This window comes from Clarias gariepinus, chromosome 20 (genome assembly GCF_024256425.1).
Source record: "Clarias gariepinus isolate MV-2021 ecotype Netherlands chromosome 20, CGAR_prim_01v2, whole genome shotgun sequence".
In the NCBI taxonomy this organism is placed as follows: Eukaryota; Metazoa; Chordata; class Actinopteri; order Siluriformes; family Clariidae; genus Clarias; species Clarias gariepinus.
In genome coordinates, this window is record NC_071119.1 from 15,413,044 (window position 1) to 15,425,183 (window position 12,140).

The 12,140-nt window shown below is 36.9% G+C and overlaps 1 protein-coding gene across 1 annotated transcript; it reads left to right on the forward strand.

Moving 5' to 3' along the window:
- Positions 1-2,682: 2,682 nt before the first annotated feature.
- LOC128508416 (kelch-like protein 12) lies at positions 2,683-8,007 on the forward strand. Its single transcript, XM_053479757.1, is given in 12 exon segments — positions 2,683-2,732; positions 3,199-3,287; positions 3,290-3,610; positions 3,701-3,713; positions 3,754-3,798; positions 3,800-4,040; positions 4,042-4,202; positions 4,570-4,594; positions 4,795-4,916; positions 5,998-6,109; positions 7,847-7,913; positions 7,916-8,007. Coding segments are annotated over 12 exon segments (1,338 nt in total).
- The last annotated feature ends 4,133 nt before the right edge of the window (positions 8,008-12,140 follow it).

Here is a 12,140-nt window from a genome sequence, read left to right on the forward strand (position 1 = left end):
TCCTGCAACAGATCAAAAGTAACCCTTAGACCTAATCCTAATCTAAGACAAGAAAAAATAAAGCGTAGGAGGCCATTTGCCAGGTTTCAGGATGACATACCACTATGGATCATGTGTATAACAGTAGTAGAAAATAACTTATAAAAAACTGTATAAAAAACAAATTGGCATAACGATACTACAACAATTTAAAAAGACTTTATTCTTCCAAACTAGTCAAAGTTGAAACAGTGATCTGCATAAAACAGAAAACTACACATTTTATTTTGTTTAAAGATCAATAAAATTCCTGAAGAACACCAGATGCTTATCAGTATTTAACTGATTGGTTTATATTACAACGTGATAACCATTTAAAAAATCTAGCAAAGATGAACAGTTTTTTCACCCAATTTTTCAGACACAAAAAAGAGTTTATGAGAACAAGAGTTTGTTTCTCAACATGTGAATCTGAGGGGAGCGCGTCTCTCCAAGTCCAATGTAAATAGTTTAGATGGCTCTATAGTTGTACATCCAGTCCTTTTGGTATTCAATGTTTAGAGCACAGACCTGACCACACATCACCCCTAAAGGTGTCACTCAGGTCCTCAAGGACTACAGTCCCCTTTAACACCACACTCCTCCCGTAGCTCCAAAAGGCCAACCATCCACCCTCGGACCCCAATCCTCCACACCAGAGTTCTGTGGCAATGCTTAACACAGAGCCACTCTGTTGCATGGTTAATCATATCATGTCAGATATAATTTGTAATAAATTTAGCCTCTGTTTTACAGGTTGCACAGATTTTACAGGTTGCACACTATGTATGCTTTAGTTATGAAGGGTGTGCTACAAGGTCAATAACACATACACACACCTATAAAGTTTGCACTGGTACATTTATATGGTCTTTTTGCATCAGCCATAAATGGGTTATTGATATCATTCATGGAATAAGAGCTTCGGAAAATCACAGAAGCTCTGTGGCAGAACATTTTTGATCATTCTAGTTATGATCATTCCATATCTTGTTCCAGAAATGTTCCTAATTTATGTGTGTAAACAAATACTTTACATTAGACTTAAATTGTAATGGGTACCTCTAAAAACCATGAGGGTAAAATTAAATGACAATGAATAATGGTTAAGTGAGTTACTGCATTTTGATTGCACAAACACACAAAACTTATAAGTATAAGCTTGCAATTGCCATTTATTTATATTAATATACAAAGTTTTGTCAAGTGTTTTTTTTGTTTAAATAGATTAACACACACACACACACACACACACACACACACACACACACACACACACAAATAAATCAATAAATAAAATAAACCCTTAAAAGCTTGACCCTTTTTTAAAATCAGTTTTATCATGCTTCTTGTCAATTAGGAATTTTTGGATTATTATTCCTGGGATCTCACATGGGCCCCCTTTACGAACCACTTCGGCCCCCATATTAGAGCCTTAAAATACATGGGGCCTAAATGTTAGCCTATGAATGAACCCATGTGTCTCACAGTTACTTTTTCATATAGTCACTGGTAGGCCAACAGGTTAAGTCTCTGGGGTACTGATCAGAATGTTGGTGGTTCAAACACCAGTTTCAAGCTGCCACTCTTTGGCCCTTGAGCCTTTAACTCTGCTCCATGGGAACCACATCATGGCTGATCAAATGTCAATTAAGGGACAACAATGCCAGAAACTTCTGGACAATTTGCTTTTAATTAACAAATGCAAAAAATGATGTTGAGTACGCTAAAATGAAAACCTTCCAATATTCTAAACATTCCATTGTACAATTTGTCTTCTCTGTTTTATTTATACTGTCTTAATGTCACAATAAAAATAACACAGTTTTCTATTAAATAAAAATATTGGATACTATCTAAAACTGTGATATTATTAACTGTCTTTTATCCGAGATCTCAGACTTACTATTTCATCATTTAAAGCTAAGATAGAAACTTGGTGAAATTTTGCCTTTCTGTAAGATTTAAATAGTACTGTAAGTCTTGAATATAAGGTTTTGAAACAATATAAGTCTTGTACGGTCTGGCAACCTTGTAAATATAGCTTTTTTATTAGTTCTTGAGGTCACCTTGCCTTGTGAAATGACCGCATTAATGATAAATCTACTATTTTAAATTGTATATGATACATTTTGGACATGATAAAACATTTTAACATCCATCTTTGGTTAATGAAGAATGTGTTATGCCTCCTGTACTGTTTTTACTCTTTTTTTTCTAATAAAGTAAAATGGTTGATATATACTGTACATATATAAAATATTAATCATTTATTATTTTTCTTGATGCTGATAATCACCAAGTCACTAAAAACACATAACACAGTATTTATTGTATCTTTAGGCTCACTACACTGACTGGCCAAAAAACTGCTGTTTAGATTTAAATAAGCAAAAACTTGAGATCATTTAAGGGTATATTGTATTACTTTGATTAGATAATTACTAATTATAAAGGTTTCTCAATTCTTAAAAAACAGATGATGTATATTTGGGGTCACAGAAAAGGTCTTACTGTATTTTAGAAGGTTAAAATTATGGGCCCAAATAAAGCAAAGAAAGAAACTTGAATTACTTGAAATAACAAATGGAAGATGCATTGCTAAAACCTAGGTAGTGCTGAACCATCAACCTTGCAGAAGAAATCTGGCGGAAAGAAAAAGTCATGCGGTGTGATGTGTGGAGTTTTAACCTATTTCAGAATGATGTGTCATGGTAAGTAAGAAAGTGCATTAAGCCAAGGTTGTTTAATTGATCAGGTCTAGGCTCAGCAGCATAATGTGGCAATATAAGAAATTCAGCTGACTACCTGAATGTACTGAATAAGTAGATAATCTTATCAATGGAGTTTTCTCTTCCCTTTTTTCTTCACGCCAATGCCAAAATTCATCAGTTCAAATTGTGAAAGACATCTGGGAGCATAAGGAATCATTTTCACACATGGCTTAGGCACCATAGATTCCTGACCTTACCTTTATCAAAACTATTTGGGATGTGCTGGGGAAGGCTTTATAGAATGGCTTGACTTTCACGAAATTGTAAATCTTGTTCTATAGTAAATGCAATTGCTTCTACTTCCATGGAATAATGTTACAGCAGCAAAAGTAAGAAAAACAGCAACAGTTAAAACTCCATCAAAGAATGGTAGTATTTTAGGACGGTCCCTCAGTTCGTTTTATAGTTTAAAAGAAAAAGAGCTACTGTTGGACTGCAGATTAAAGCTTCTTGGTAATTCTCACAAAGCTCATCAATTGGTGCTTGCTGCTGTCAGTAAAAATCAGAGGAACAGCTGTACTCCCAGGTTAAGGAGGTAAATTTGTCTAATGTTGGAGGAGTTGGGTGTCATGTAACTTATGCAGGGCTGAAAGCTGTCGTGAACTTTGCTTACAATGGAGAAGTGAATATGAATTTTACGGAAGCCAGAAATCCGGAGGAGGTTCTGACGGCTTGGTGTTTAGGAGTGGAAAGACTCGCAGAGGTGTGCAAGGCTGAGGTTCCATCCACTGGGAGGGCAGAAAAAGAACAGAGCCTGCAGGTGATCAGGACACTGTGGGAGAGACATGTTGGTTGTGATGTTATCATGGAGGTAGATAGTGAGAGCATTTCCCTGGAAATCAAAGTTTTACTGTTATGAATATTTAATATTTAAAAACTAAGCATTTTTGCACCAGCTCTTAAAGTAGGCAGAAACGTATTGTACATACCTGCATTTTTTTTCTTTCCATCTCTCCCTTAGCCCATCACATTATACAGTACTTGCTGCTGCAGGAGACTATTTTAGAGCTCTTTTGCAGTGGGTTACGTGAGTCCATGGAGGAAGTGGTGTGTTTGCACGACATGTCATCATGGGCGCTGGAATCCCTGCTGAAGTTCACGTATTCTGGAAAGTTAAAGCTCGGCTGGCAGAACATCTGGGACCTTACAGAAGCATCTGTGAAGTTCCAGCTACAAGGGGCACAAACACTCTGCTCTGACTTTTTACAAGATCATATGAATGATGCGTCATGTTTGGAAACTCAGACCTAAACAACAGACCTATGGGCTGGAGCATCTTTGTAGGGCAGCAGAGAAGTACTCTTTAGCCCACTTTCAGCAAGTTTCAGAGAGAGAGAATTTTAAAGATCTGACCTGGAGGCGTCTGTTGGAGAAGGATGAGCTGTGTGAACAGACTTACTGCCTGAAATTGTAAAAACCTAGGAACCTCTGTAGTCCAACTACAGTAGTGATGTGGAGGCCAATGGAGACCATTGTATTTATTCCCATTTACTGTATACAACCATGGATCTTCAGTCAACATTCACACATTATGGACAATTTGTGAAAGCCAATTAGCCTAATCTGCATGTCTTTGGGAGGAAACCCACCAAGCCACCAAGCATGGTGCTAAAGGTGACAGGCAAGCTTCTTGCACACAGACCCGAAAAGGGAATCAAACACAGACCCTGGAGGCGAAAGGCAAACAGTGCTAATCACTGCCAGTAGTTTCAATATAAGCTGTAATGACAATAAAGTAGTAAAAATTTCAACCTTACTATTACTCACTTCACTTTAGAGTCTTCGTGATTCCTCCTATTACAGTATGACAATACTTTCCTACTTTCTACCAAGATATGTTTATTGTGCTGAGTTTTCCCCAAAGGGCACCATATCCACTTCTACCTAAGCCACAATGTAGTGCTAACTAAATAAAGGTAACTGAATATGTCAATGGATGAATGAATGAATTCATTAATTAAAGAAAACAGTAATGAAGATGATTATGTCTATCTTTCTCAAGGTGGTGGTGTTCAGGGCCTTAATAAGTTGGGTTAAAGAGGATAAGGAAAACTAGCTGGCAAATTTACCAAGACTTCTCCAGAGAGTCCGCGTCCCACTAATGAGTCTAGAAAAGGTATGTTGGTATAAACTGTAGGATAATTAATGATTTATCTTTACCAAATGTATAACTTGGGGCTATTAAAGTGAACCATCCACAGTCATCTTTACACAATGGTTTGGCTAACTGCCGTATGTAGGGACATTCTCAGCATCAAGAATGGGCAGATGGGTCAAAGAACTCCATTTCTCTGTTTGCAGGCTGCAGATTAGTTTTGTTTTGGTGACTGTTAGAATTATTTTATACATAAAGGAGTTATTTCTACTCTCTTGCTCTCTTCCTCATAGATCTGATATTAACGTGTTAAATCTTTCCTGTTGCTATGTTCCTGTCTCCTCTTGCATCTGCTCTTGAAGGTGTGAACGCTCCCACGCTCACCTTCCCATTCTCTCTATATGTCTCTCTCTCTCTCTCTCTCTCTCTCTCCCCCTCTGTCTCCTTCCCCCTCTCCCCCTAACTCGAGCTAACATCTTGTGATCTGTCTTTGGACGGACACCTCTCTATCTTCCTCTCCTTTGATTCTTCAGGATCTCACCAGGACATTTACAGTGGTTCATGTTCTTTGTAGTAATGTATGTCTATGGCACAGGCGTTTGGTCAAACATATATAAACCTCATCTTTTGCTGTTAATAAACAGAGACCTTTCTGACAGACAACGTGTGTGTGTGTGTGTGTGTGTTTGACTGAGTCTCTCCTGGCGCCAGAGAAACTTACCGAAGCACAGCGGACAGACCGAGCAACTCGCCTCTCTTACTACGTAACTTTATAAAACTTTACAGTGGCAAAAGGGGGGACCTTCTCAATATTAAGCAGGTTGTCATAATGTTTCATATTTTACATTGCAATGGACTGAAAGATTGCCATCCAAGAAAAAAGCAGTTGCTCTACAATTTATAGAGGTTTGCAAAGTACACAAATACTGTAAAAGTAGGCTTCTCCATTTAAGATTCTACTTGAACAAAAGTACTTACCTTCAAAATTACTCTATCAAAAATACCAAGATTGTGAAAAATGTACTTACGTACAGTAACAAAGTAAATTTACTTAGTTACCTTACACATCTTTAGGCTTAACAAATGTTGTAGCTGACCATATGGACAAAGAAAAGGCCTGATGTGTCGGAATGCAGAAGAAAGGGAAACTTTACATATTGTGAGAAAGCTCCTAGAAGGCAATCAAGGAACAATAGAATATAAACCATGTACCCCAAATCAGGTACCACATGCATGGTGCCACACATCAGTTGAGGTTTTATTTGATCTACCTTGGCCAAGTAAATATAAGCAGATTATTTTGTAAAAAAAAAAAAAAAAAAGCTGAAGGTACAGTACGATGTACATGTAGCTAAACATACGTTTTTAGTCACGATTGTTTTTTTAATTCAAAATGACCTTGAGTAATTTTTTTTACATTTACACATGCACACACAACTGACATCACGAGGAACTGTAAGCAAATGAAAGACAGATGCATGCTGTAACTAATCTTAATTCAAGACGATAGTTAAGTTATATGAAAATCAAATTATACTAGGAGTTAATTTTTTTCTACTAAACTTGTAGTGAAAATAATAATTATAGATGGACTGAAGATGGATAGCATTACCAGCTTTGGTTTTGTTTCTAGATTTGCTCAGAATTTAGGCTAGATATTGAAAGTTATTTGTGAACCTGTCCCATTCTGGTTTTCAGATTAGAAACATTTAATTGTTTCATAACGAGGTATGATTGAATGGGAAGTACTATAGTCAAGCAGTTATGGTACTATTGATTGTGTTGTACAGTTCGCCTATGTACGAATATTCAAATATTTAACACATTGTGCTGCATGTTTTTTCAGGATGTGCCTTGAACCTCAGCATCCCAATTATGATTACAGATGGGCAGAACCAGATAATGGCATAACCACTCCATACTTACTCCCTCATAGTCGTCTATATCCCTTTATCCTGTATTCAGGGTTATGGGGGCCTGGAGTTTATCCCAGGAGACTTACAGTAGGGCAAAGGGCGGGGTACATCCTGGACAGGGTGCCAATCCATCGCAGGGCAAACACACATACTCACACACACTCATTCACACACTATGAGCAATTTGGGAACACCAATTAGCCTAATCTACATGTCTTTGAAGTGTGAGAGGAAACCGGAGGAGTACCCGGAGGAAACCCAACAAGCACAGGGAGAACATGCAAACTCCATGCACATAGAGACGCAAATCGAACCTGAAGCGACAGTGCTAACCAATCCACTCCATACTATATTTAGAGTGGTATGCCTTAGACTGAAAATACATGAATTTTTAATTGCTCCAATGTCTACCTTTTATGCTTCCTGGCAAATTGAAGCATTTTTCTGATTAGTCTCACTAACAAGTCCCAAACCTGTGTCTTCTCTTCGCATTGTGCTTTACTTCCACTATTAAACATAGCGATGTTTTTTACAGTTGATTTTTTACCATGCAAGTGTTAAATTACCAATTGTTTCCAGTAATTTCTGATGTCCTTAGTTGTTTTCTTTGTTTGATGCAGCCCAATAATTTGACCTATCTGAAACAATGACCTTTTTTTGACTAGGCCACTCTGGAGTAATATGAGTAATTATTTATTCTGAGCCATATAGCTGTTATATGGCAGCAGCAGCAGCACAATGACTTAGTGTGCCCAGAGAGTGCATGTTTTTCTGGACAATATATCTACCTTTTATACAAACACATTAGTTTTAATAATCTGTGGGTGTTTCCTGAGGATACTAAGGATCTTAAAAAAAAATCTGGGATAATGGCGTATCGTATTTCATGCAGTTAAAAAAGGGTAAATATATAAACAATTCTATGATCACAGTTGGTATTGTTGTGTTATATTATATGTATTGAGGGGTTTACATTATTCTAGTAATTTAGTGAACCTACAATGAATAAACACATTAAACAAATACTCTTTTCTCGCTTGAAGGTCCTGGTTTAGGTGGTAGGAGACAGTGTAAATGACAACTTCGAGGGTCGAGAACCAAACCATTCCCTGCGTTTGCTAAATGCTTTTTAAAAGAAGAAGGACTTATTCGGACTATAGAATGGGAACCTCTGAGATTTTACATGACAGGGCAGTATCAATGACTTCTTGATTTGACTCATTAGCTATGTTTACCTTATTTATCTATATTTTATCCAATATGACTTGACCCCTCCAAGGTGGCTAAGTGGTTAGCACTGTTGCCTCGCATCTCCATAGTCCAGGTTTGATTCCTGCCTCTGTGTGGATGGAGTTTGTATGTTCTCCCCGTGCTTGGTGGGTTTCCTCCAGGTACTCTGGTTTCCTCCCACAGTCTAAAGACATGCAGAGTAGGCTAATTGGCATTTCCAAATTGTCTGTGAGTGAAGAGCATGTGTACATGTGGTTTGAGATGGATTGGTACCCATTTACCCTGGAAGAGGTACTGTATATGTCGCAGAACATCCACAATATATTCCATGAAATAGGATATGATGTAATTTGGATGTTCATCATGCACCATGTTATATACACCTCACACACAACTATGTGAGATTTTGTAGTGCAAGCTCTGTGGTAAAGCAACGAAATAGGCTTATAAATCGTAACATACGTGCAAGCGCTTGAACCAAGTGCCCTTCGGTGCATGTTCCTGTGTGTATTTTTGCTTCACTGATCATGTGACAGAAGGAAGCGATGTGATCAGCTTCATCATAAAGTGTCAGGTTTTGCTCGGAAGTCTGGTGACTATGTCTTGTACTTTGTTAAATTGTCGACATTTAAAACATCTAAAATACAGTTATATAAAAAAAAAAACTGTGTGTGCTACAGGATAAAATTTTTCAAAAATAAGTAAAAGTCTGAAAATGGCTAAAGGACAGTTTATCTAAGGTGCTATACATGATAGAACTGCCACTGTATCTACAATCTTATTTAACCTTACATCTAAGCAGAAGAATTTCATAGCTGTCTATTTAAAGTTTTTTAAATTATAAAGATATATAGGGTAGTTTAAAAATACAGTGCATGCATGCTTCAATTACCCATAAACCTCAAAGGCGAATATTGAAGGGTGAATATTAGAAAATACTATTATGTAGAGAACTTAAATGTGAGAGTGAAACAACATAAAGTCAGGTTGTATTGAAGGTAATGAATATAAAAATACATGGTCAGTAAAAAATAGCTCTGCAACAAGCTGTTGTAGAAAAGAAGCCAGCGCATGAGTAACTTATAGTTTTTTTTTATCAGCTGACAATAAACAATAATAGTTAAATAATTTTTTTTTATTTATTTGCAAATAAGACCATAGCTGCAATTAGCTACTAAGAGGCCATGCAAACTGTAGTGCCACTGTATCGTATACAGTGTGATAAAAATGACACCAACGTTTTGACCTCCCTCACAACATGGTCCTAACCATAGCTTTTAAGATTTGTTTCAATATAATGATGGATTAATTATTTTTGAATACTATTAACATATTACATTGTCTAGTATTGTCAAGGACTTGCAAAATGAAGGAATTGGGCTTTTAGTTCAAGCATTTGAATTTTTAAGGTGGCACAATGTCTTAGTGGTTAGCACTGTCGCCTTGAATCTCCAGGGTTCAGGTTCGATTCCTGCCTTGGGGTCGGTGTGCATGGAGTTTGCATTTTCTCCCTGTGCTTGGTGGGTTTCCTCTGGGTACTTCGGGTTTCTCCCACAGTCCAAAGACATGCAGGTTAGGCTAATTCACGTTCCCAAATTGCCTGTAGTGTGCGGATGTTGACTGTAGGTCCCACCACAGTCGTAAAATGGAAATGGTCCCGGTCCTTGGTCCCGAGTTGGACTATAGCGGTTCCATGGATGGATGGATTTGAATTGTTTGCTCCTTTTATATAGGCTAAAATAAGCTTTTTTAGCTTAACTAAATAACAGATGAGCCACAATCCACAACTTACAATAACTCAACTTTTTCAACTTTATGATTAAAAATAATCTAAAGAAGACTAAAGCAATATACCATCAGTAGAAACCATGGCTTTTTCTCTTAGTCTAGCAATATGTGGTACAATATTGTCTCGTGATGTACAGTACGGTGGTGGCGTAAGACTCGGCTTCCAGTCAGCAATGCAATCTTAAGGGTGAACAACTGATACTCTATAGTGTAAAGTGTTGCCAACATGAATTACATGAAATATTCAACACTTTATCATAAATTAGGGTTTGTGTTAGCTGAATAACTGTAGGCTAGATTAAATGTTCTCGGAATGACCTTCTGTGGATCAGACATCTTCATCACTCATCAGACCTGGCCACCTTCTACCAATGATCCATAGTTTAGTTCTTATGCTTACATGCTCATTATATATGCTTTTGTCATCAGTGGACCGGGTTCATTGTGGGCATCCTGACTGTTCTCCAGCCCCATCATGTTCTGTTATAGCCAACATTAACTTTTTTAGCAGTTTGTGCTACTCTTCTGTGACTTCAAAACAGATGAGCTAGCTGTCACTCCCCATGCACATCAAAAGCTACAGTTACATGGACAATATTTATTTAATCTAATTAAAATCACCCAATTTGAGTTTCTGACATTACTCCTATCGGCGTCCCTACGTATATTCTGCACTAAATATACAGTAACCTTATACATGATGTGACTGTTAACATAGTTAACAGTTACAAATTGCTCCAACAGCATAACCTAAATACTGTAGGAGAGTCAAAAGGTTCCTCAGACATGGAAATTAAAGGAGACATTGTCAGTGGTCTGTTTACTTGTAACAGGATATTATTCTCTTAACCTCTCAGGAGGTTTAATGTTTTGGCTGTTTGGTGTATATGGTGCAGCACTGGACTCATGTTTTGCATGCTTTGTATTAACAAAGATAGTAGCTGATTCAAACTGTTGAAGTGCTTGTAAATGCATTATATAGGAGTTTTCTTGTTACCTTAACATTACATGTTTAAACTTCTACTGACTATTTCCTTTTGAAAGGGAGTGTGGAGTGTAAGTACATATAACTTGTACTGTATGTTTTATGTCTACAAAAGGTTTCATTAGACTTTACAGTTGAAAAGTACACTAATGAAAAAGTTCTCAGAAATTTATAGTAGTGATAAATACGCACAATGTTTTCCATAGACCATAGTTTACGAAAATATATGAGACAATGGTCAGTTTGTTTTTAATATGTACTGTAGATGTAATTGTATACATGATTTTGTGATTCATATGTGCATTATCTAAATATAAGCTTATTATATTTTTTGCACTTTTACTGTCAACTTTGGTTGCATGCTATGGACAAAAGTAATTATAATAATCAGTGGCGGCTGGTGCAATTTTTTTTGGGGGGGAGATGCAAACATATTAAAATTAAACTTTTAATAATCACCTGTAAATAGCCATAAGAAGTGCTGGAAATGCACCGCGTGTAAGCTTGGCCATGATCACTTGACTGCTGCCTAATTAGAAGATCAGGTCGATCTGTTTTAAGCTCTTTACCTTTTTTTCTTTTTTCATCCGATCACCTTGCGAAGGGTTTTTTTTTCAAAGAAATTACAAAATTTCCTCTCATATTTATCTGGCTTCCCCATCAATCACTATTCAATACATTAACTAACAATCACATGAGCCCAAATATTTAAAAACAATATTGGTTTGCTAAGAAAACAAAAGAGGGAGGGTTCGGGGCGCACAGTGCTGCACCCCAAGGATGATTAAAAAAATTCCAATTACGGCTCAAATCACATGCTTTTCAAAAATAACCGTGCCTACACAGACACTCGTTTGTCCAGTGCTCCGCATACATGAACACAAATTAGCGTAATACAGTTTAGATTTTTTTTTTAATCATAAATAAATGATATTAAGAAATACAGCGGAATATTGTGACTAAATGACTTTATTTCATTATTAAAATTAATTATTATGTTAAATACAGTGGAACCTTGGATTGTGAGTAACATGGTTTGCGAGTGTTCCGCAAGACGAGCAAAGATTTTTAAAATAAATTTTGACTTGAAAAACGAGCAAGTCTTGGTTTACGAGTACTGAGTATCACGTATCACGCATGAGTTTCTTGTTTTAACACCGAGCATCGCGTGATCACAACTGAGTAAATTTTTCTCTCTCTTGTGCTGCGAAATTGTGGGTAATCGTCTCTCCTGCTCTGTCTTAGTGCGCGTCTTTTACCAATTTAATCAACATGCATGCACGCATGTACTGTTTACTATAACACTGTGACCACGTGTGTGTGCATAAACCATA